The sequence below is a fragment of the Saccopteryx leptura genome, chromosome 3 (assembly GCF_036850995.1).
Source record: "Saccopteryx leptura isolate mSacLep1 chromosome 3, mSacLep1_pri_phased_curated, whole genome shotgun sequence".
NCBI classification, from domain to species: Eukaryota; Metazoa; Chordata; class Mammalia; order Chiroptera; family Emballonuridae; genus Saccopteryx; species Saccopteryx leptura.
In genome coordinates this window covers 305,621,829-305,648,505 of record NC_089505.1, presented here as the reverse complement: position 1 = coordinate 305,648,505, position 26,677 = coordinate 305,621,829, and the positions used below count along the sequence as shown (strand labels likewise).

The following is a 26,677-nucleotide window of genomic DNA, read 5'->3' as shown; positions in this document are numbered from 1 at the left end:
GCATAAATGTATTTAAAATTTCTCTGAATATATCTACCTTTGCATAAACTGCTCACACTAGAAATACAAACATCAAATGCAGGTGAACAAAGTGATGTTCAGTCAAATCCATTTTGAAAATAAATCACAACCTGAAACACTGTAAGCTTTCTCCTGAAGAACCATAGTTAATATATTGCTTAATTATACCCTTGTATAATCTTTTCATATACACACATCTCAGATGCAACTTCATGAGGAACTGTACAAATAAACCCACAAATGACAAAGGAAAAAAATGACAGTTAAATGTTTGAAGAAATGTATCATCACTATTGAACAACATAAAGGTTAAGTGATGATGTACTTATTCAAAAATTGTACACAATTCACTATACAAATATAATACATTGAACAGCTATGTAGGAATATACAAGACTTAAAAACAGGTCTAAGGCATTATGCTAGATTTTAGCATTTTGAGGTTCTTGCACATAGCTTTTACCTGTAGTAAGAAACTGAAAAGATTTTGCTTTAGTCTATAAAGAAACACCAGGGAGAAAATTCTAATTAAAATTGAAGCCACTACAGTAATTTTCTTTTGTGCAGAGAATGCTTTGCTCGTAGGCAGCATACTACCATACAAATACTAGAAAATTTTAAATTCACACCAACAATTAATGGCTTAAGTTGCATTTCAAAATTGATTGTGTATCTTTGGGTTCTACAGTGGATGTGCGCCACCCATATCATGTGGTCGGCCCATACGAACTCCATTTCTAAACACAGATTAAAAACTGCATTATATATAAACTGCAAAAACATTGCTTTCCACTATTACAGGCCACGGGAGATACACGTGGGAGGGGGCATTTTCATCTTTGAGCCAAACGAATTCATTGTAGTAGAAGAACTCACTTCCCGTTTTCAACTTACCACATTACATGAACACTTAAATGAGTCTCACAACCAAGTGGATGTATGTATACTTTTCACATTATGTGTTTTTCACATTTAGTAATATAAGTAAAACACTGATTCTTTGTCCTAGTAAACAAAAGCCAAGGACTCAGTCTAATGAATTTACTGTGTACAGCATGAGAAATACTGATAACTTAGGGGACTGATTTGGCTTTTGCTTCCACAGTGATCAATATGATCAGAGGATTCCTTCACTTACTTTTCTCTTAATTAGATGTAAAGCAAAACCCACTCCCTGATCCGAGCCATAAGAGAATTTATAACCTTTTTTCCTTCAAAACAGCCACGATCATGAATTATTCCAAATGGCCAGCATCGCTGTTGACAGATTCATCTTAGGGTTGACATTAGGGCACAGTGGGCAGATGGATAGACATACATGATACACAGGTATTTTTTGGACAGTGTTACAGTGAAAGGGGACTTAAAACTCGAAACAAATGCAGCTTAAACTCCATTTCTCCTTTGTGCTGTGTGAAGTTAAAGTCATTCTAAGACATATTTCTAAAAAGCAACTTAAAACTGGTCACTTTAAATTGTGTAGGACGTAAGTCTAATCACACCAACGAGGCCGTGGAGTTCTGGGCCGACATCTGCTTGTTTCCCCGTCACGGCTGGGCCGCCCAATGGTTTGGCTGAGAAGATCAGAGCTTTCCGAGGGGACATGTGAACTGGTGGCACCGAGAAGTGCTGTTCGTTGGCCACCTCCCTGTAGTGAGACCCCTCTCAAGATGAAAAAGGTATCGAAATGCAAATTTCCAGAAAATTTCTTAAGATGGAGCAACACCTTCAGACCCTCTGCTTCCCTTTTACCTTTGGGCTCGCTCGCTCTCTAGAAGCCACAGTGTGTACAGATAGGGGAGACAGAGATAGAAAGCGGGGCAGCCTGTCTATCTTCTACCCTGCCACGAGAAACAGATTTCCAGGAAAAACCTCTCTGTTCCTAAAAAGCGTGGCTAGTGAGATATAAAATGCTTTGCTTTTTAGACATCAAAAAGACACCATTCTGAAATTTAGGTAAGAAAGTATCTGTCTTAGGGGTTGAGGAGAAATAGCTCAAAAAAGGTAACCAGTTTTTTGGTATTGCACTTGTCTGAAACTGACACCAATTAATAAAAGATTATTCCCCGACCAGAGTGGGCAAGAAAAACAAACCGTAAAAGTGGCCTGCTTAGTAACATGTAGTCTAAGGTTCATTAAGAAAGAATATAAACATATAAAAATCAAGAACAGGTTCCTACAGCGGCTGCGTATCATATAGATTAGATAAATGATTTATGAGCAGAATCACAAGGTTTAGAAAATAAAAAGTCTTAAGTCTACAAATTAGGTCTAATCAAGGCATTGATATTTTTTACAAAACACCTTTAGGAGACATTGCTATGGAGATATCTAATTTAATACTGAAGTACCTCATTTTGAGTCAATTCCACAATATGTATACCTCACACAAATTATACAATTAAAACACTTGAGTTCTCAACTTAAATTATTGCTTGTTTACATATAAATTGGATTGTATGTACCTTACAAAACTTCGGCTTAATCAGCACTGCTAAAAAAAAACAAAATAAAAACCACATGGCGGAGGTTAGGTCTGTCATGTCTGCTGTCAATTTGAGCACACCGTGATTCTGTGGTGCAGGCCTGTGTCACCGGCGGACAGAGCGGGCACCCTTCTGAAGCAGGTGTCCTCAGGGTGATTGTATCAAGTCCTAACTTTGCTCCTCTCCTTGCCAGTAAATGCATTTTTCTGAAATTTAAGTTAGCAACTTAAGTGGCTGGCAAAACATTTAAGGAAATAAGGGCTTACCTGGTTTCTGCTGCTTTTATTGTTTTTTGTTTTTTAAAAGAATGAAAGTGAGGGGAACCAAAGCAGAAAATAATCAGGACGGGTGAGGAAGAGGAGATGCTAATCAAAGCTGTCTGGTCAATCTAAAGGAAACTTACTCTGGAGATGAAAAATCTTGATTTATGAGTTACATGAACTAGTTTGGTTTTAACAACAACAACAACAACAAAAAGTACTTGTCAATGTCAACTGTCCTCTCACAGGACCCTTTTCATCTGTTCAACTGGAAACTCTTTCCAACTTGGTCTTGAGAGCTTTTTGCAAAGATACAACTCCAACTCCATTGGACTTCGCTTCTTGGGGGTGTCTGTCCATATAGAGCTGTCCATGGTGCCTGCCTGCTTTTATCCCAAATGCAGGGCTTAGCTTAAAACACATGTAGTTTGCTTTAAAAAAAGATCCTTTTCTTTCCCCCAGATGAAATCTGAATCTTTTATACTAGACTGAATAGCCAGAGAAAACAAAGCAAGAAACCAGTGTCTGGAACCAAACAGGAACAGAACAAGAGCATGGTTGTTTTCCTTAAATACGCACATTTAAATACATTCAATCTGACATGGGTATGAATTTGCCTGTCAACATTTACTTTGCAGGAGAGATCTAAGTTGCACTAAGGTGAATGCAGTGAACAGACCCAGCAACTGTCTGGACGCAAGCTTCAGGCTGTCGAGAGGAGAGGCTGCTGCCCCGGGAGCCAGCCCAGGCCATCTGCTGAGCTTGCTCGGGCAGAACTGGCAGCCGGTCGGGGCGTCAGAACAAATAGACGCAGCTCTCCAGACTGGGAAGTGTTCTGAGCAAGTGAGCCCAGTACGCTGAAGAAAGAGGCAACCAGCTACCTTCAGTGTCACAAGTATTTCTGCAGGGAGACAGAGAAAGTTATGAAAGATCTCTGAGTATTTGGTAAAACCATCATAGAGCCCATTACAAAAACATCAGAATACTTGGCTGTTTAAAAAAATGCCAACCACGTCTGACCTGTGGTGGTGCACTGACCTGGAATGCTGCAATCGCTGGTTCAAATCCTCGGGCTCACCTAGTCAAGGAACCTATGAGGAGCAACTACTACTACAACAAGTTGATGCTTCAGGTTCTCCCGTCCCCTACTTCTTTCTCTCTCTAAAAATCAGTAAATAAAATCTTTAAAAAAAAAAGCCAACCACAAGCCTGACCTGTGGTGGCACAGTAGATAAAGCATCAACTTAGAAAGCTTAGGTTGCCAGTTCGAGACCCTGGGCTTGTCCGGTCAAGGCACATATGAGAAGCAACTACTACGAGTTGATGCTTCCTGCTCCTCCCCTCTTTCTCCTTCCTCTTTCTAAAATCAATTAAAATAAAAATGCCAGCCACAAAGGCTGCCTCTGGGTGAGTTTATCTTGATTTTGATGCAAACAGATAACTGAACACAAGTAATGTCTGCAAAGGCCAGTGGATCTAACACACTGTTCTGAAGGACGCACTGCAGTGGGTTCCCAATTGCTCCTTCTGAATGACTGCTCTCCTAGCAATGACAGCCTAGCCTAATTCAATCTCTTCCACCTTCTCAGAAAAGGTTACTGAGACTCTCAGTTGCTGAACTGTCCCCACCTTTTCACAGCATCCGACCCAGAAGTGGCCACTACTTCCTTAATCCTTCCTCAACATCACCCAATACAAACCTACTTCCTATATTAGGCACCTCTTGACTCTCCCTCACAAAGACTGTCCCAAGGTTCCCCGGGTGTGTCCTCCATAGCTTCAGCAAGCTCAATCACCCAGGTTTTTCCCAAACAGGTAATCTTGCTTGTTTCTGGCTGCTATGTGCTGACAACATGAATGACTGGATACCGAGGATTGTGGTGTGTGTGTGTTTGTTTTTTTAAGTGAGCAAGAATCAGGTGGAGGCGTTTTTCTCTGGCTGGTGCAAATATCTGTCAATGCTTTTTCTTTGGCTAATTACAATGACTATCCCTCCCCCCCCCCCGTTTTCACCCACTTAGCAAATATTAATTGAACACCTACTCTAGGGTAGAATCATAACAAGACATTAAGATACTTCTAGTCACTGCTATTAAGACATTGTTGAACAGCCTGACTAGGCGGTGGCACAGTGGATAGAGTGTCGGACTGGGATGTGGAGAACCCAGGTTTGAGACCCCGAGGTTACCAGCTTGAGTGTGGGCTCATCTGGTTTGAGCAAAGCTCACCAGCTTGGACCCAAGGTCGCTGGCTCAAGCAAGGGGTTACTCAGTCTGCTGAAGGCCCACGGTCAAGGCACATATGAGAAAGCAATCAATGAACAACTAAGGTGCCACAATGAAAAACTGATGATTGATGCTTCTCATCTCTCTCCGTTCCTGTCTGTCTATCCCTCGCTCTGACTCTGTCTCTGTAAAAAAAAAAAAAATTGTTGAACAGGCCAGGCTGACAATTAGTGCACGCGCCTCCAAAGCGGGCACAGCTGGACTGACAGTGCACGCGCCTCCGGAGCGGGCACAGCTGGACTGACAGTGCACGCGCCTCCGGAGCGGGCACAGCCGGGGAGAATTAAATAACAGTATGATCCAAGTTATGCAAGCGGGAATGCTAGCTGCTGTGAGAACATAAACAACTGCTTCTGGGATTTAGATACTTAGACATAGAATTTTAGCACATCAGACCAAAAATTATCTAGTTTAAGTAAGATTAGGGAGGAAGTCAGCCCAAAACACTGGGTTTCACCACCACACACTGAAAAGAAACCTGGAGAAACTCTTGTGGGATTATGGATCCTAGTGGTCACAGGTGGAGCTTCATTCCTGGTCAGTTGCATAATTCTCCCTCTGAAGCTGAAAAAATTAGCTTAGGAGACACCTCTGATTATATTTTATCTTAGCAAAGAATATCTAATGTACTTTTCTCTGTAATATGTTTATTCCTAATTTGTGTCCTTGATATGCTTTGATATGAAAATACTCCAAGGTTCTGACTGAAATATGAAAAAAATATCCTTCAAATTACAGCTACTCTGGAAGAAAATTCTAATTGAGAAGTATTTATATCTTTAGAAACTTTAAGCAGTATTCTTTAACGTGGACAGACATCAAAAAGTGGCTCTGAGCAAGAATTGGGTGAGTGACAGAATGCTGAATCATTCATCCTTTCTGCACCTAACATGCCTCAGGACTATTGGACAATTAAGCAAAATGATGTACATAAAGTGTTAAAATAGTTCCTGAGACATAGTAAGTGGTCAATAAATGTCATCATTATTATCAGCACCCTCACCAACTCAAAGCTGATCCTAGTTTCCATAACACTAGTAAATACAAGTAAGGACAACTATACTTTATATGTGAAGCTAAGCAGTAAACTCAATTTTAATGTTTAAAGATTAAAATATAAAGGAGTGCTATAGTAAGTCCGGTAAAAGGAAGAATTTTTGAGAGAAAGACAGTGAGAAAGGAGGGGGAGAGAGATGAGAAGCATTAACTCGTAGTAGTGGCACATTAGTTGTTTAAGTTGTTCATTGATTGTTTCTCATACATGACTTGACGGGGAAGGGGGTAGTGGGGAGTACACTTAAGCCAGAGACCATGAGATCACATCGATGATCCCATGGTCAAGCCGGTGAACTTGGGGTTTTGAACCTGGGATCTCAGTATCCCAGGTTGATGCTCTTGCTTTTTAAACTTTAATGGTAACCTCAATAAAACCACCTAGGATTCACTTTTTGTAGGAAATTCAACATCAATCCTACATTTTCTCCATTGAGAGAGACTTTTACCTTAAAAGAGAGTTATCTAATGCTCATATATCCTTTGTCTTAAGAGGGTCCTGCAGGCCCGTGTTCACAGAGCCTTGCTGTAAGAGAGCTCCTGCCAGGCACACAGCTCGGGGGGAGGGGGGTTCTAGGTACTAATTATTCTGTTTCAAGAGTTGGTTAGCCTGACCATTGGTGGCACAGTGGATGGAGTCAGTTGAATATGGTAATATTACTCTCCTTAGAACAAATGTCTGAGGTAACAAGGAAATAATATATGATTGCTAGTTAAACAAAATGGAATATAGACAAACACCTCAAAAGCAACATAAATTAATAATGTTTATTATTATTATTATTATTATTATTATTATAGACAGAGAGAGGAATAGATAGGGACAGATAGACAGGAATGGAGAGAGATGAGAAGCATCAATCATTAGTTTTTCGTTGCGACACCTTAGTTGTTCATTGATTGCTTTCTCATATGTGCCTTGACCGTGGGCCTTCAGGGCCTTCAGCAGACCGAGTGACCCCCTGCTTGAGCCAGCGACCTTGGGTCCAAGCTGGTGAGCTTTGCTCAAGCTGGCGACGTTGGCGACTTCGGGGTCTCGAACCTGGGTCCTCTGCATCCCAGTCCCACACTCTATCTACTGCGCCACCACCCGGTCAGGCAAAAAAGCAACATAAATTAAATGCTTTGCTCTAACACAGTGTTTTTCAACCAGTGTGCTGCGGCACACTAGTGTGCTGTGAGACATGGTCAAGGTGCCGTGGGGAAATTAAACATGGGTCCCCAAACTACGGCCTGCATGCCGGATACGGCCCGCAGAGGCTATTTATCCAGCCCGTCGCCAGCCCAACATAAACATCCTCCTCACAATCCCTCCAGCTGTCAGCGACAGGAAGAGTGGAGGCACAGGGAATGCTCACTGACCAATCACCTTCTAGGATTCATCCCGACCACTAGCGATGAACCAATAGTAGGCCGCCTCTCATCCACACCCAGAAAGGTCCCATTCGGGCTGCCGCGCACTTGTCATTGTGTGGCCACTTGTCATTGTGTGGCCGCGGCAAGTAGTTGAAGCTGCTACTCCTCCCCATGGTCCTGATTTCTAATCCTGGTCAGGACTGGAGGTAAATGTTGCCACCACTAGATGAAGCCTCAGCCTCAGCTTGTTATGTCTATCCTGATGGTGTATATAGATATTTGACCTTTTTCTTTTTAAAAGAGGCCCCCGCAGAGGGTGATATACAATGCATCACAGTGCATCACAATGTTATCTAACTTTAAAGCTAAAGTTTGCTGATCTTCCTTTGGACAGTTTTTGGTTATCTGTTGCCAAGGAGTTCCCCATTCTGGCCAACAAAGTTATTTTGACATTGCTCCCGTTTTCAACCACATATTTATGTGAGCTGAACTTCTCAAGCTTGACTGCAATAAAAACTAAAAACAGAGAGAGACTGAGAACTGTTGAGGAAGAGCTTCGTGTGTGTCTTTCTACCATTCCTGCCAGGATATCCCTTTTGTGTTCATTGAAACAGGCCCAGGTTTCACACTGAGTATAAATACATTTAGAAACTATATTATTAACTATATGTATAATATGTACTGTGTTAGAGTATCATTTTGTGTCATTTTGGTAGGTGGTGTGCCCCAGGATTTTGTAAATGTAAAAAATGTGCCGCGGCTCAAAAAAGGTTGAAAATCACTGCTCTAACATATTAATTCAGTGCCCCTTTATGTTTTGCTTTGCCATAGTATCATTCAGTGCAAAATTAGTGTTCTTAATTAAAATACCACCATCAGCTCAATTAGAATTAGCTCAAAGAAATAATTACACAAAACCATTGTAAGTCAGATAAAGTTAGGATTTGTTTTAAAAAAATCACAAACATTATAATTATCTTCAATCTATCTATCTATCAATTTTGACCTACAAAATATTCATGCTCACTTAATCCTGTTCATACATTTCTTCCTGTTTCTTACCCGTGATGCATCTCCCTCCTGCTTAATCATGTCCATTCCAGGGAGCTGGTTTGGGAAAAGGCTGCCTCCCCTCAGAGCAGGGTCATTAACCTGAGGGCGACAAAATGGGACGGTAGTTATTTTTATTTACTTTTAGTTTTCATTATTTATTTTTGATAGTAGCTATTTTTCACAGGACATCCAAAAATGTAGTGGGGAACATCCAAGCACCAAACTTCCTCTTGTCTCTTTTCAGAAGTAAAATGACGGGAAAGATGACTATATAAAAATGGCTACCTCCCACTATTCACCCTCCCATGTATATATTTTGGGTGGAGTATGGAAAAACATGAAATAAATACTTGTAATATCCTAGCTGCCTTCAAATTAAATATTATTGGCATTCTGTATAAAAATTCAAGAGATGATCATACTAAAAGTATTTTTATGTCAGAACATGCTCACTTTTTGGGCTAAATTAGACCAGTGACTCACATTTGGGACTTTGATGTCATGTGAGAGGCTCCTCATATCCTTATTACTTAGGCAAATTATTGATTAGCAAGCACCAGTGTGAATACCCAAAACAGAGTTGAATTTGGGGAATCTTCCACGACTAAGTGAACTATTCATTAGCATTTGTCATGTCTTTTGCAAATTACAAAGTGAATGTACAAATGTTGATAGAGGATTGATTTTTTTTATAAGATACACTCTGCAGTTGTGTTTTTTTGGTTTCCAAAATTGTGATTCTCAAAAGTTTAAAATCCATGCAAAAGTTTCAAACAATCTGGACTAATAAAAATGCACCAATTTGGGCCCTAGCCAGTTGGCTCAGTGGATAGAGCATTGGCCTGGCATGCAGATGTCCTGGGTTCGATTCTTGGTTAGGGGCACACAGGGGAAGTCACCATCTGCTTCTCTTCTCCTCCCTCTCCCCCTTCTCTCTCTTCTCCTCTTGCAGCTAGTGGATCAACTGGTTTGAGTGTCAGCCCCGGACTGGGATTGCTGGGTGTATTCCAGCCAAGGGCACATACAGGAGTCTGTCTATCTCCCCTCTTCTCACTTATAAAGAAACAACCATGTACCAGTTTGCACCTGGGTAGGTTGACAAGGACCCATGCTAGACTAGACCATCTCAGCAGCCCTCACTCTGTACACTTCCTAGAAAGTCAGTCAAGAAACATTAGTGGCCCACTTTTGTGGAAAATTCAACATTAACACGATATTTTCTCCACTGAAAAGATAGAAGTCTATATATTATTATTACATGTATGCATAGAGCTTTCTTAAATTATAAAGGGCTTTAAATTTTCTCACGCACCACTATGCATTTTTATTAACATCTTGTTACAGAATAAAACACCGAAGCACTACAAGATTCAGTAAACTGTGGTTTATCAACATCAGAATTTAATAGACCCGATCAAACTTCCAATCTTTTGCCATTCTCACAATTGTAATCTAACTGAAATTTAGTGTTGTCAATGACTTATTGGTTACATCACTTAAATTTCCTTGCCTCCATTTCTCTTTATATAAAATAAGACTTGGGGTCCTTGCCACACCTATATTTCAAATCAACTACTGAGGTAGTATAATACCAAGCATTTTGTGCCCTTTAAAAATAAGATCTTCAATGCCCTGGCTAAGTAGCTCAGTTGGTCAGAGTGTCATCCTGATACACTAAGGTTGTGGGCTCAATCCCCAGTCAGGGCACATACAAGAATCAACCAGTGAATGCATTAATAAGTGGAACAACAAACTGACAGTTTTCTCTTTCTCCCTTCATCTCTCTCTAAAATCAATAATAATAATAATAATAAATATCTTCTATAAACACAATTCAAAAATTATTAACCAGTCAGTATCTTACCTTTGGATAACCCTAGCACAGATGCCTGAGTCCCACCAAGACTGGCCACCTGAGGTATCAGGTGCTTTGAGTCTCTCCTACTAGTAAAGATAGTGTTTACTCGAGGTGATAGAATTGTTTCAGTTTTTCAACACGTAATGGCATCATAAAAAAAAATTTGACTAAAAAATTATGATATCCACATCCAAAAATGATAAAAAATAGTTTTTGGGTCATCTGATTTTATATTTAGAAAAAGAATATCAAGACACACACACACACACACACACACCCAGGAAGGTAGAGAGATGAGAAGCCTCAACTTGTAGACTAATAATTGGGGCACTTTAGTTGTTCACTGGTTGCTTCTCATACATGCCTTGACTGGGGGGCTCAAGCCAAACTGTGACCCCTTGCTTAAGCCAGTGACCTTGGGCTCAAGCTGGTGAGCCTGAGCTCAAGCCAGTAACCTTGAGGTTTCGAACCTGGGTCCTCTGTGTCCCAGGCCAATACTCTATCTGCTGTGCCACCACCTGGTCAGGCTGTAGATTCATGTTAGCATTTGTAAATTCTTCAAATAAGAAAAAAATTTAAGTGACAACAAAGTTAAGAAATGTTTTAAGATGCTTGAGTAGCCAGGAATCCTTTCATGTGTTATTTCATAATTAACAAGTATTCCTGGTAAGTGCACTGACAAAGGTGAAAAAAAACTCTTCAAAACACACGTGGGAGTGGACAGCAGATGCTGAGGACGGAAAGATATACTCAATGCAGGAATAGACAAAAAGTTATCAGAGGACAGGGGCTCCTCGGGGTGCTCACCTGCTCGGGACCCATGGAGGACAGCCCCGACGTAGGCACGGAGGTCACTGAGGTCATGATCTGTCCTGTCATCTGGTTCATGTTGCTCATCCCACCTGTGTTGGTGGCCATGGATACATTGATGTTCATATTGTTATTGTACATGCTGGTGTTGGCTTGCTGCCCGAAGTGCGGTGGGGACTGTTGTGAATACATGCTGGAATGCAATGCAAAGATGGAAACATTAGCGCTCTGTGCAGACAGGCAGGCAGCTCTGAGCACTTGTTCCTCAGGCACCTACCGCAGAAAGAATAGATCTATGCTGGGAGAACCCAGGGTGGGACCCAGGCGCTGAGGCTAGAAACAAGGGCTTGCCTGACCAGGTGGTGGCACAGTGGATAGAGCGTTGACCTGGGACACCCAGGTTCAAAACCCCAAGGTTGCTGGCTTGAGCAAGGGGTCACTGGCTTGGCTGGAGTCCCCTCAGTCAAGGCACACATGAGAAAGCAATTAATGAACAAATAAAGTGCTGCAACCATGAGTTGATGCTTCTTATCTCTCTCCTTTCCTGTCTGTCCCCTGACTCCCACTTCTCTCTCTTGCTAAAGAAAAAAAAGAAGAGAGACAGCAGGGCTTGAAGTGCTGAATGAAGCCGTGGAGGGAACACAGCGCCATGAAGGCCTGGGACGTCTGCTTTACTTGTGTGTCTGCAGCAGACAGGCTTTTTGCTTGTTTGCCTTTATTATACATCCTAATAAGGACAGTTTGGGGGCACTGCCTTCCTCAGCAGTTCTATTATAAACTGGTGGGGAGCTAGCTTCCTAGGGGAGTTCCTTTTAATTCTAAGGAAAAGACTTTATGCTAAACTTTTGCAAATTCTAGTGACTGCCTTAGAAAAAGTAAGCTGTAAAAGCTAGTTTACCTAGCAGTTTACTCGATATTGCTTGCTTGCATAAAGAAATTAAGAAAACTACGAAAAGAGACTTGTGGTCTATAGAAAGATTCCCTGGTGTCAGTTATATCAGAAAGACCCAGAAACACAGCATACCTGTTTGCACCCATATTCCCCTGTGCCCATCCATTCATGTCCGAGGAGGCCTGGTAGGCTGGGCTGGCCTGGGTCTGCTGCAGCATGGGGCTCTGGGTGTGCGCCATTCTGGGCGACATCAGAGGACTCTGGGGCGTGGTGGCCCCTGTAAAACCAGGATCAGGCTGCTGACTTATTCCTTAGAAAACAAAACAGAAATCCAAAGGAGATTGTTAGTTTTATCGTAAAGACTGGGTGCAAAGAAATATTCACATTAAGTACACATAGAAAATTACTTTCAAATATCTGTTCATGTACTGGTTAATATATTTTATAAAGATTTTAAGGTGGGATAAAATGCACACACAAAAATATCTCCGTATCTTAATTTGCTACAGTGGTTACAAGGGTGCCTACGAACCATATTCATCGTCATGGCTAGAGGTAGAGAGGGAAAATACAATTTTTCCCCATATCCCTTTTAAAATCAGTAATCATCAAATATATATTTTTCTTTAACCTAAAATAGTCTTAATTTTTTTTTTTAAATTTTTTTTTTTTTATTTTTTTTTATTCATTTTAGAGAGTAGAGAGAGAGAGAGAGAGAGAAAGGCGGGAGGAGCAGGAAGCATCAACTCCCATATGTGCCCTGACCAGACAAGTGCAGGTTTCAAACCTGCGACCTCAGCATTCCAGATCGACGCTTTATCCACTGCGCCACCACAGGTCAGGCAAATAGTCTTAATTTTTATATATCATTATAAGGACTGTTTAAAGTTTAAACAGAATTAGAGTTCAACTATATATAAAAAGTCGAGTGCCTCGGCTGTGCAGCTCAGTTGGTTACAGAGTCGTCCCACTATGCCAAGGTTGTGGGTTCAATCCCCGGTCAGGACACATACAACAATCAACCAATAAATGCATAAATAAATGGAACAACAAATTGATGCCTCTCTCTCTCTAAAATCAATCAATCAATAAAATTAAAAGAATGAAAAATACATCCATCTCATAGAGAATGGCTTATGTTAATTCAGTAAAATATTATTCAAATGTGTTAACTTTTAAAAATTGATATTAGAGAGAGAGAGAAAGCAAGCAACATCAATTTGTTGTTCCACTTATTTATGCATTCATTGCTTGATTCTTGTATGTGCCCTGACCAGGGATCAAACCTACAACCTTGGCGTATCGACATGATGTTCTAACTAACTGAGCTACCCGGCCAGGAGATAGATGGCATTTTAAAAAATAAGCAACTGCGTGCACAACGAGCTCATCTGTCTTATAAAAGACTCTATGATACTTGAGTGTTATCCAGGATTAGCAAGAATAAGGAAAAAAATTCAATGCAAGCTTCTTGTTCATTTTAGAAGCAAATAGCATTTTAGACTAAAAGGAAAAACATTTTTTAGAAGACTTTTCTAAATCAAAACGAAAATAGAAGAAAGGTGCTTAGAAACAAAGGAAGCAACTTCTCAAAATTTCAGCAACGACACCTAGGTAAACAAATTTTTCCCTACAAGAGCTGTAAAAAGTGCATATTTAATTCACTTATATTAGTGATAAAAGAAATGTTGAAGATCACATGGGAAAAAGCTGCACATTATCTTTGTTTCTTCAAAGATACATGAATTTAAGCACCACAAAGACATGACAGTTATTTATAGTAAGATGTCAAAAGATAGGGAAAGTCATTTTGAATATTAATGTAAGCACTTACTTCTATCAATAGTTCAACTATTAATTGAATATGACAGACACGCAAATGTTAATATTTATGACCTTATATACTTGTTTCTTAAGGCTGACATTAAACAAATCAATATGAAAAAACTAAGAGGTCATATGTTGCAGTTTCTTTTTTTTGTTTTTATTTTTTTTAATTTTATTGATTTTAGAGACAGACAGAAACACCAGTCTGTTCCTGCATGTGCCCTGACGGGATTGAACTGACAACCTTTGCATATCTCGACAATGTTCTAACCAACTGAGCTACCCAGCCAGGGCTTTCTTCTTTTAAGGATTTTATTTATTTATTTTAGAGAGAGGAGAGATAGAGAGAGAAGGGGGTGGAGAGGAGTGGGAAGCATCAACTCATAGTAGTTGCTTCTTGTATGTGCCTGACAGGCCAAGCCCAGGGTTTCAAACTGGTGATTGACCTCAGCGTTCCAGGTCAAGGCTTTATCCACTGTGCCACCACAGGTCAGGCTGTTGCGGTTTCTATATAGCATTTCTCAAGAATTATCTATTCATTAAAGACTGGGTGTAATCTTAAGCTTTTTATATTTTTTCAAAGTTGTAGGACCTCTCTAATAATTCCATTTATAGATGTCTCTCAACATTCTGTGCTCATCTATTGATTTGAGTCAGACTCAGAGGTTCTCAAATATAAATACACACATATGCAGCTGTGTTTGCAGACAGGACCTAGACATAGGTATCACACACGCTCACACACACGACTGGCAGATGCACACACCCACGCATACTTACTTTGGTCATTCTTAAAGTAAGACCTGCACTCAGAGAAAAGGTGGTTCCTGAGCTGAGAGACTGAGGGGACCGTGCTGGACTTGGGGACTCCTGACAGGCCCCAACTGTCCTCCCAGGTTTCCTATCACTCCCTGGTTAGCCAGAGTCATCTGGGAGCCATGCAAAGAACTGTGAGGGAGGAGCTGTGACCCGGGGCTGGGGACACTGGGGAGAAAAGACTGGTAAAAGGTGGTGGGGATGCTAGTCCAGTACCGTAGTTTGGAGGAAATGGAAACTGCTGTGCGTTCGCCTGGGGAATCCGGGGGTTGCTCATAGCTGCGGGCATACCACTAGGAGCCACCATGCTTGATGTCATGTTCAACCCTTGGCCTCTCATCATCAGAGTTCTCTGCTGAACTTGCTGTTGCTGATGCATCTGTCTCTGTCGGAGATGCTGGTTCAGGATTTCCCTCTGCCTCTGGGCCAGCATCTGTGCATTAATAGGTGCCTGAAATGGGGGGCAGTACAGGAAGGGAAACATTGGGGGCAGACACAGGTTAAAAAACAAACTGTATATTACAAGTAGGATAAAAAATGGTACCGTCTCATGCAAAATTATCTGGAAAATAAATTTACATGAAAGAAAATTTTAAACTGGAACAGGTAGTTGAGAATATGAGCGTCTATGTTCCACAGAGATGATGATTATCCTGAAACCTTGCAATGACATGCACAGGTAAGTTCAATGTTAGTACAATTAATTTGGGGCTCGTGGTGAGAGGACACTTAACTGAAGAACCTCACAACAACCCCAGTCCGTATGTAAGAGGACTCAGATATAAACTTTGAGGATGGCTGTTTAGAGTCTCATTCAAGGGCATTCAAGTCCAAAGGGAAACCAAATCACTCTGCCAAATGGTACCGAAACCCTTCAAAAAAGTCTGAGCAGGCCCTGGCCAGTTCGCTCAGTGGTAGAGCGTCGGCCCGGCATGTGGAAGTCCCGGGTTTGATTCTTGGTCACAGCACACAGGAGTGTGCTTCTCCACCCTTCTCCCTCTCCTTTCTCTCTTTCTCTTCCCCTCCCACAGCCAAGGCTCCACTGGAGCAAAGTTGTCCCGGATGCTGAGAATGGCTCCATGGCCTCCGCCTCAGGAGCTAGAATGGCTCCTGCCTGACAGGGCAACGCCCCAGATGGGCAGAGCATCGCCCCCTGATGGGCAGAGCATCGCCCCCTGGTGGGCATGCCAGGTGGATCCCAGTCAGGTGCATGCGGTTGTCTGTCTGACTGCCTCCCCACTTCTAACTTCAGAAAAATACAAAAAGTTTGAGCAGAGGCAGAAAGAGGGAGAGTATAGGGAGAGACAGGCAAGGGGAGGGGACACCAGTGCTTGTTCACAGCAAGAGAGATGTAAGGTTGTTTATGGGCCCTAGCAACATACGGCCGATGTTCACTACTCGTGGATTCCTTTTCTGTGAACTCCCTTACTCACTAAAATCTACTTGTATTTGAAGTCACTATTCACAGTATCACCGTCATTTATGGACACGTGAGCAGCGGAGAATTTGAGAGGCCTCATGTGCCGGTTCCCTCCCGACTCCACCTTCTGGTTCCCACCCTTATACTGCAAACAAGTGTCCTTTTTGTAGGCTACTTAGTTCCACGTTTTTCAACACTGCTGTACTTTCTGTTGGCGATTCTGCCCTTTACAAAGGGCTCCTGAGAGCAGCACTGAAGGGCTGCCCAGGGCACCCAAGCACAAGAGGCTGGGCTGTGCCTCATGGAGAAAACACAGACTATTGGCTGGGAGTTCAATGTTCATGAATCCACAATATATAAAATAAGTTGTTTTCAAATGGAAACACACCTAAAACAAGGTTCTGAATTGCTAGATTGCTGAAAATGTGACCAGAGCTTGAAGGACCCGTGCTATGGAACACAAGGTATGAGTGATGAGAATCGAATGAACCCGGCAACAGCAATGGCGGCGGTTAGGAGGAACCACACAAGTGAGATTAGAAAGAGAACTGAAAGACATTCCAGATCCAGTGTGTTCGCCGGGATCGTACAGTGTCTAAGTTACCTTACTCAGGACATCAAGGGGAGAGAAACGACAGGAAGTGCCAGGGGGACACAGTGAAAGCTGACGCTCGTCTGCTCCTTACCTGCGTGGGTACTCCAGGCCTCAGAGTCAGGTTCACATTTGAAACATTGCTGATTTGATTCATAAGCGGCTGGCGATTCTAAATGCATACACATAGGACTCAGTATGTATGTATGTTTATTTTATTTTTTTTTAAGAATCAGCACATTTTAAAAACAATATATCCTTCAAAAAAACCACCCTCCCAACCCAACATCTGCATGCCGTTGGTACTGAAACCCTGTGGTTTGCAGCTGAATTACCAGGAAAGCCAGTTTTGAGTGAGGTGTCAGGGAAATTATTTTGAACTGTTTGGAAAACATACTGTTTGCAAGGGAAGAGGGAGGAGAAAGGCCAGAAAAAGAGGCCAAGAAGAGGACTAGAACAAGGCTGGTGCTCGCCACTCAGAAAAATCAAAGGAGATTTGAAAGCCCGCAGCATTATTACATGCTGCAATACAGAGACGTGCCTGGGCCGGTGCGAACGGTGACTGGTTTTTTTTGTTGTTTGTTTGTTTTTTCTGAGAGAGAAACAGGAACATTGAGCTGCTCCTGTATGTGCCCTGACCAGGGAATTGAACTGGCAACCTTCACGCTCCAGAACAACACTCCAACCAACCGAGCTATCCAGCCAGGGCTGTTTATTTTTAATTAAAAAAACTTTTTAAAAAATTCACTTTTTAATTTTATTTTAGATTTTACTTATTTATTTTTGAAGAGAAAGGAGAGAGGGAGAGAGAGAAAGAGTGCGAGAGCGAGAACGCAAGAGTGAGAACGCAAGAGTGAGAAGGGGGGAGGAGTAGGAAGCATCAACTCCCATATGTGCCTTGACCAGGCAAGCCCGGGGCTTTGAACTGGCGACCTCAGCGTTCCAGGTCAACACTCCATCCACTGTGCCACCACAGGTCAGGCTAATAGTGACTGTTTTTGTCATGAGTTAGAACTCAGGAGCAACTGGTATCCTGAGTACTCACTTTGGGCTAGAAACTGTGCAAGGTCCTTTAAAGATATGCATACTGCCCTACACTGTACAACAAGCCCATTTTACAGAATCAAAATTGAGGCTCAGAGAGCAAGGTCGGACCATTAGTAGAGATAATGGAGATAGGGCATAAAAGGATAGGAACTCTGTACTGGAGTGGAGTTAGTAGAGGAGAAAGAAAGGAAGTAGAAAGGAGTGTGAAAATTGTAGGATCATCTTGGAGAATTTATACTCCCTTAGAAAGCATGGAATAAGATTTAAACCCTCCCAGGGACACACAATTGTTGCACCATCTGACCTTGGTCTTTGTTGTGTCCCTGACCCCTGACTTCCAGGCACCCACAGAGGACATACCTGCTGTGCTTGGAGGCGATGCTGCAGCTGAAGCCTTAGCTGATTTGGCTGGTTCTGCACTAGGCCCGTGGGCCTGAGGCCAGGTCTGGGCTGCATGCGGAGTGTGGCGTAACTAGGCCGCTGTCCCATGCTGTGGAAGTTGGGGTCTTGCATGGGAGAGTAGCTCCCCTGGGCCATCTGGGCCTGAGATGCGTACTGCTGGGGGAAAACAGGTGTCTTCTGCTCCAGCATCATGTTGGAGTCCTGACTTGGGAACTGGTCCGGATCGACTGCTTGGCTCTGGAGAGAAAGCCCCCAAGGAACAAGCAAAGAATTAAAAGCACTAAAAACAGAGGAAACAGACGGCTGGTTTCTCACTGTCAGAGGTCAGAAGCTTTTTATGCTGTCTTCTCTACACCAAGATCCTTTTAGCCTGACTTCACTTTTCTTCCTAGGGAAGCCTCTGTGTTCCACAGATCCAGTCATGTGAGAAAGGGCAGGGGTCGAGCTTGACTCCAGGGTGACTGTAACCAAGGGAGGGGACACACCGGTTGTGAATGCGGCCTACTTGCCCCCTGATCAGAGACTGACCTGGACTTTAAATGCCCATGTTTAAAGTTTTTTGACATATTATTCATACCTGTATAATTCATTTTAACTAAACAACCACCTTGGTATCTAGCTGGGATCAGCAGTGTTGGGGTTCCCACCATTATTATTCCCATTTTGCAGGTAATTAAACAAAGACTTGGAGACGTGAAGCAAACTGCAAGAAGGTACCCTGGCTAGAAGTCGTTGGATCTCATCCAGTTTGTGCCTCGGGACCTGGGCTCCTCACCAGTATGATACTCTGCCTTTATTTAACTGCTTTCTGTGGCTCTTGGAGTTTCCCACATACCCCACATTTTGTCACCATCTTATTATCTACTACACATACTTAATGTGTCTGTCATGCTTGCCTTCTTAGGGCTCCCCTATCTATCTGGGTCAGAATGGGGCAGGCGTAGAAAATTCAGACCTCCACAGGGGGGACCAGTCAGACCCAGGGGGCTCTAAATGTCTGTGTGCAGAAGGGAAAAGTGTTCGTGGCTAATGCTCCTCTTCTACTTCTAGGAGCAACTGCTACAACTAAGTCCTGACATGTAGGAGGGAAGGTCCAATAGCAGGAGCATCTAGGTAGCTTTCTTTATCTTAGTAACATCCTAGGCTTCCTCAAACCAGCCCACCCACGTTGGAGAGGGGTCCAGAGTCACACAAGATTGACATCGGTGTGGCCCTGAGGGTGATTCGTGAGAACAGGGCCCACTGACCCCTCCCCATGATAGCCTTTAAAAATGGATGAAGTCTATGTGGGGGAAACCATTCACTACTGAATCATTGCTCTAACTAAATACACAAACTATCTCAGAACTTTAAATATTTGCCCATCTTTAACAGAGAATAAATTTAATCAAGTAATTTCCACTTTCAAAGAAAACACAGTTCTGGTAAGTACAAATCAAGTCAGTCCATTTACACTTCACATTTCCCCTGACTCCACCCGATAACCACATTTCCATAATTTGGTTTAATATGATATAATAGTGGATTTGATGAGACAAAATAGAAATAATACAAATAAATGGAAAAAGGAGATACAAGTATTAAACGATGACATGATACCAGTTTTGATAAAAACAATGCACTCAGCAAAACCAGGAATACATTTTTAAATGTCACTCAGATAAAACTTGAAGACAACAATACTGAATGCTAGATTCTAACTACCACCCAAGGCACAGCATAGAAGCCACACAGGAAATATTTAAACTTCATTTTCCTTTCTTGATTTACTTCAGGTTATCATGTAACCTCAAGTCATCTCTTTCCATTCTGCTGTTCTTAGTATGAATCAACAAGTCTTAACTCCCACTGCTGTCTGCCCAACTGTGGGGATTATGACAAACTATTTTTAATGCTTTAGAGAAGTCCCAATGACTCTGCATCACCTTCATCATGGACTCTCACAACACGTCAGATGTCTACGAAGCCAACTGAACACTGGAAGGTACTTTTTAGTGATAAGACACGAAGGGGATTCATGCTGAGAAGTGAGGAAGACAAGAGCACAACTGTTATCCCTTACACAGTGAGCCAGGAAGGCCGCTCCCAAATTAGCTACACAGCCAGATTCAGAATGTGCTGTCATTTCATGAGACTGTGTCAGGTTATTTATTGTATTACTGCTATAAAGTGCTCTTTTCTTTGCCAGTGACTTTTGGGCTCAAGCCGGCGACCATGGGATCATGTCAGTGATCTCACGCTCAAGCCAGTGAGTGACCTTGGGGTTTCAAACCTGGGACCTCAGTGTCCTAGGTTGACGCTCTATCCACTGTACCACCAGCGGTCAGGCAAGAGTGATTAACTAAAAAAAAAATTTATTGATTAGTTTTTAGAGAAAGGAGGGGAGAGAGACACACAGAGATTTGTTGTTCTACTGATTTACACCTTCCTTGGTCGATTCCTGTATGTGTCCTGAAGAGGGATCAAACCTGCAACCTTGGCATATCGAAATGATACTTTAACCAACTGAGCTACCTGGTCAGGGCAAGATTGATTAACTTCTTATCCCCCCAATTTTTGTGGGCTAAACCCACGCAAAGGTAAAAATGATTAATGAACTACACTACAGCATCTAAAATGACTTCTGCTAACATATTTGTAAAGTATTCTTTTAGAACAAATAGCTTCCTATCACTAGCTCACAAATATAAGATAAATATGCTGACCACGGATACTGGTTTTCTGGATGAAAGCCTTCTAGGGCACTGGGGCAACAGCACTCCACTCTGGGCCCTCTGCTCCTTGCCTGTCCCTCCCTGTCATCAGGTGCACTAGACCTGAGTTCCTGTCTTTCAGTTCAATAGCCCAAATTCAATGTAAAGCTCATTCTTGGGCCAGAGCTTACATAGGAGTATGGGAGGGGGGGAAGGTGGAGAAAGAAAACCACTAGCTTGGTGTGAGAGAAAAAGGAATTCTAAAAAGCAGACTGCAGATGATCTGTCCATGAGAGGAAACAAACACCTTCGCGCCCAGGAGCTGCTGGCCCCCACCCCCTGCACCCCTCCTCGCATACCTGGCTGACCAGTTCGGGTATCCCCAAAGCTCTGTCAATCTCCTCCAGGCCATCGAAATTCCTCAGGGCCAAGTAGAGCTGGTCCAGGAGGGCGCCCTCGTCACTGGGAGACTCCGCAGCAGGGTGTGGGCACAGCAGGTCATCTGGAGAGCTGCCGAACGGCTGCCTGTAAAGAGACAGACCTCACCGTGCGCCTGCGCAGAGCTAGCAAACACAAAAGGATCAGCCAACTTGCAGGCTCTCTGTAGTCAAACAATGTGCCAGCCAGACGAAGAACAAAATGACAACCCCAGATGAGACACACTCCAAAAAGAACTTTGGCCGGGGCCACCTGACCACTACGGTTCCACAAGTCGACACTGACTCCTCACACACGTTTACTTTGAAGTAATAAAAGGACTTTTCTAAACTTTGGCAGGAAAGACTAATGGATGGCAGAGTTATCAATTTGTTGTTCTACTTATTCATGCAATCATTGGTTGATTTCTGTTATATGCCTTGACTGGGGATCAAAACCACAACCATGGCTCTATTGGCACAACATGCTAACCAACTGAGCTACCTGGCCAGGGCTCATCTTCCGTGTCTTCAGAAGCTTCATTCCTACACAACTACTACCCCTGCCCCCACCTCTCCACTGGTAATAAGTTCATGTGCAATGCATTGTATTAACTCCAGCAAGTCTGCACAGGGTCCACATGAACCCAGACTCCCCAGTCCTGCATCCAACTGAGTCAAAAGGAAGGGCAGGAACTGTCTCCTACCTTTGCAAGACAGCTGCACCCTTGTTAAGACACATCCAAATGCTTAAAAAAACAAAACTGATGCAAATATTAACCTGCATTTAAATAATTTCCTCCATAATAAAACAACTCATTTGTGTTACATGCTTTTGGTTTCTTTTTTTAATTAAAGAACTCAAACTAAGGCATGACAGAGATTAGAAAGTGAATCAGTACCCCGAGCCCTCTTCGACTCAAACTGGGACTCCAAGGCACCTCCCTGCTATATCCTTCTCTGAGTCTCCTAGTATAAAGCTCGCAGGTTCCTTTTCCCAAACACTTCACCCAGCTGGCTCAGAATTCTGACTTCAGCTCCCCGGTGAAAACATCTAAGTCCTTGGAACTGGGTGGTGGTGGTGGTGGAGTTCAAGGACATACTCTTTGATAAAGCCTAATTTTTCTAAACTTAGTGTCCACAACTTCCCAGTGAGCCCCAGCTATCCTTGGCACCTGACATTCCCCAGGAGCTGCCATGCAGACCAGCGTAATGCCGGGGACTTGCACTCATGTCTCACTCTTTTCCCGTCTAAGGCTCTACCTTCCTGCTAGGCTGGGCCCACCTCCTTCAGACACACCTGGCCACCCCACCCACCTCCCATTCCATCACCTGCTACTGTGCTGTGCTAAACTGCTATTGGCACTCATGCCAGAAACACTAACTTTAGACCGTGCCTGGTGAGGACATCTAAAACCTCTTTGTTGGCCCAGTACCTGAACTACATAGGTTCAGTTTTCGGTTAATGAAAATAAAAGCTTCCTGATCTAGCCAGGAAATCATACCTTATACACAGAAAAATACACTGCACTGTGGCTTAGTTTTCTCAGTTTAGGCATACTGTAAGTCATATCACTTCCTGTAAAGACACCATAATATGATTGGCTATAAAAAACTACTGGTCCAGAATTCCAATCCCAATTGTATAAATGATTGTCGACATAATGAAGAAATTATTTTCCTCCATTTTGAGCAATTGCAAATAGTTACAATCCAGATGGTGACTGACAGACACGTGTAATACTAAGACAAGGATAATATTCAGAGGAATAAAGGGAGGAACACACACAGGCCAACACAGCAGTGGATGGAGCCATCATCAATGCAACTCTCATGTCTTGCAATCTTTATTTTTATGGATGGTCTAGTAGGACACTTAGAATGTTGTTAGGAGACAGGGGTTGATTCTGAGCTCTTGTTTGACACAGCATACCATTACTCTCACTTTCCACATGTATTTTCAAAATTCTGCCAAAAAATAGCAGCTGCTACATGATGATAAATGGTCAACACAGAAAACTTTATTCTCAGATACATTTCAAATAAGAGAAAACCAAATTAACTCAGAAATTTTGAACTACATGTGAAAGCAAGTCTTTCACGAAAGGCAGCTTCTATAGTACAAGAAAAAAAACCTTATAAATCCAACAGAAACCCTCAAACAAATCTATACATTTTGGATTGTATTTTAAACCTCTCTTTCCCATTCCAGATGAATGAGGGAAAAACCACAGTGGAATTACAGAAAATGGAAACTCAGCTACAAATCAGTGAGTGTGGGAATATGTTAGTGAAACTACTGTCTTTTTGAAATGTGTACATAAACTAATGCTTGGTTCATAAAACATTAAAAAACCTATTCCTAAACAGGCTGTAAAAATATAAAATATTAATGGTGACACTTATAAAGAGGATTTTATCAAAAGGGAGGCATTGTAAGAATTGTTACCCATCACATCTGAAGCTCTAGAACAGTAGGATTAACATCACGTTGGTCATCAATTTCATCCAAACGGAATTTTTAAAATAAAAGAAGTGAGATGAGTGGCTGGAAAAACTAAAATAACTTTCAGAGTGGTGAAAAGGTTTTGTTTTGTTCACACAGCTCTCAGACAGACGGCTGACAGAGCCGGGGCAGCGCCCAGTCATGGCCCGCACAGCACACCCGACAGCTTACTCTATGATGGCACTCAGTGAGATCTGAAATTTTTCTTAAACACAAAACCAAACCAAACAGAACTCTCATCTGTTTGGGCAAGAGAGCAAATCCGAACTTTGGGCATAGTTTCATTCAGAAATGACTACCAAGTGTTGGATTTAATTATTGCACTACATTTTTATTATGTGCAAGTTTCCATGGAAATGGGTGGATTTTTAACATAGCAAATAAACATATTTGGAAAAGCCCTAACGCTGCCTGACATTGTGAAATTAGACTCACAGAGCTGGAGGGACTCTGAGAAAGCCCGACCCCCCTGGGACTGCAGAACTCCCATGATGCTCAGTCCCCAGTAACCTCAGGGTACATGCTGCTGCCTGTGGGGCTGGCCCAGAAAGAGCCAGAATGCCTGCCTGTGGCTATCCCTGTCCGTTCTTCCAGCCTCATTTCTGCTAAAGGTCCAGCAGGAGGACCAGAGGTGCAGGCGTCACCTGGGGCTTGTTAGAAATGTAGACTCCTGGGTCCCACTGAGACCTGCCCTTAAATAAGACCCCAGAGCTGGTTCACAGGCACAGTGGGGCTGAGCACGCTTGCTTCTCCCTGAGTGGCTGGAATACAGTGGCGAGCACCTCTCTCTCTCTCTCTCTCTCTCTCTCTCTCAGACTGTTATCAAGCAGTTCCCCCAGTCCTTTCTTTCAATGAAATAATCAGCTCCCTACTACTTCTCTCATCTTTTACCTTTTTAAAAAAATATCATGAAATTTTGGCCCTGGCTGGTTGGTTCAGTGGATAGAGCATTGGCCGGTGTGTGGACATCCCAGGTTCAATCCGTGGTCAGGACACACATGAGAAACAACCATCCACTTCTTTTCCCCTTTCTTTCCCCCTTTTCTCCCTATTCTCCTGCAGACAGTGCATCGAAATGGTTCAAGCGTGAGCCCTGGGCCCTCAGATAGCTCGGTTGGTCCAAGCATGTCAGCCACAGGCACTAAAAATAGCTTGGTTGATTGAAGCATCACCCCCAGAAGGGGTTGCTGGGTGGATCCTGGTCGGGCACATGTGGGATTCTATCTTACTACCTCCCCTCCTCTCACCAAAACAAAACCAAACCACGAATCCTTTGAATCCTGTATTACACCCTTAAGCTATAGAACAGCAGTTCTGAGCTGTGCAACCCTACTACTACAAAGCATCATCCCAGGGTGGGACTCACTCAGACATTTGTATTTTTAAGTAGCTCTGGAAATGTATTCTCCCTTTGTAAAATTTCAAAAATCCTGTTTGACTTTCGTCATCTGTGAATCTGTTAAGAGAAGTATACAATTATAGCCTAGAATAATCCCAGAAGGATAAAAACATTCAGTCTGTAGTAAGGTCTTCATTGAGCTGCCAACTTTAATTCTTTACATGTGAGCCTCAAGGCCAAATTTTCCCCTTCCCCTTCCTCTTCCCCTTCCCCTCCCTCTTCCCCTCTCCCTTCCTGACCCAAGAGGTAGGGAGAGAGTGTCAGGGACATCAAGCTACTCCTGTATGTGTCCTGACTGGTGAATTGAACCGGCAACCTTCATGCTCCAGGACAACACTCAACCAACACAGCTATCTAGCCAGAGCTTCTCCAGTTTAAGTTTTCTAAGTTTACTTTCTAGAAAACAAGGCCTGCATCCTGTAGGTTCCCACATGGCTCTTACTTAGGCTCCCAGCTACCTCCCTGCCTTGGGCTCTTGGCCTACCCAGCCACCTGAGCAGGCCATCTCTTAGGCCTCTAGTCCCCTGCATAACATTTGCTTCCAGGGCTCTGCTGAAAAACAGTGAGATTATGCATGTAACACAATTGTGATGTTGCCTTTGTAGGGAATAATACAAAAGAAAAACCACCGAGGAGCTGAAACTCGAACATCCTCTGAGCCAATAGTAACAGGTGAGTTTTTACCCACAAAGCATAGCAAAGTAAAAGAGCTACCCCAATACTGCTGGATTGAGCTGAGAGACCCTGGAGTAGACCCAAGAAAGCAGTGGCCCTACCCCAGGCAGAGACCACTGTAGATTCTCTTTTAATAAAAGTGTTCTCAGCCTGACTGGTGGTGGCACAGTGGAGAGAGTGTTGACCTGTGATGCTGAGGTACCAGATTCGGAACCCTGAGGTCACCAGCTTGAGAGGGGACTCATTCAGCTTGAGTGTGGGATCATAGACATGATACCGTGGTCATTGGCTTGAGCCAGAGGTCATGGGCTCAGCTGGAGCCCCCAGGTCAAGGAACATAGGAGAAAGAAATCAATGAACAACTAAAGTGATGCAACTATAAGTTGATGCTTCTCATCTCCCTTCCTCTCTCTCTCTTGCAAAACAGAACAAAACAAAACCCAAGTAGTATAAATAAATTCCCACCTAGCAAAGCTCGTGGGAACTCAACATATAAAGAATTGTTCAAAAGCAATTAGAAAGAAAAGATCACCTACAAGGAAATGAAAATGACTGGACTGATAATCGGAACCAAAAAAACCCTCAATAAACTTGATCATATATCACATCCTTTCCTAAAAAAAACTGTTTCAACAGCTTATTGTAAAAAGTTAGAATTCTTCTGCGTTTGGTATTTAAGGCCCTCTATAAATCTATTCTATGACTGATCTACTTTTCCAGCCAAATCTTCTGATAGTGCCTTTTATATATTTTTTCAGAGTGGCAAAATATATTAAATAGAAAACTAGATGATTTTCTGTTGCCCTGAAC

General features: G+C 42.7%; 1 protein-coding gene across 3 annotated transcripts in view; it reads right to left on the bottom strand.

The window, feature by feature from the left end:
* Positions 1-1,240: 1,240 nt before the first annotated feature.
* The window catches only part of NCOA2 (nuclear receptor coactivator 2), a 315,737-nt gene continuing 290,300 nt past the window's right edge, over positions 1,241-26,677 (bottom strand). For 2 of the 3 annotated variants that reach the window (XM_066378913.1, XM_066378915.1), the window contains 8 exons: positions 21,231-21,396; positions 18,137-18,415; positions 16,824-16,901; positions 14,934-15,168; positions 12,207-12,384; positions 11,180-11,375; positions 8,524-8,613; positions 1,241-3,668 (listed from right to left, as the gene is read on the bottom strand). In XM_066378913.1, the coding sequence (XP_066235010.1) occupies positions 3,657-3,668; positions 8,524-8,613; positions 11,180-11,375; positions 12,207-12,384; positions 14,934-15,168; positions 16,824-16,901; positions 18,137-18,415; positions 21,231-21,396 (1,234 nt within the window). In that variant the 3' untranslated portion in view covers positions 1,241-3,656. The remainder of the gene's footprint in view (positions 3,669-8,523; positions 8,614-11,179; positions 11,376-12,206; positions 12,385-14,933; positions 15,169-16,823; positions 16,902-18,136; positions 18,416-21,230; positions 21,397-26,677) is intronic. The other variant, XM_066378914.1, reaches the window with a different exon arrangement.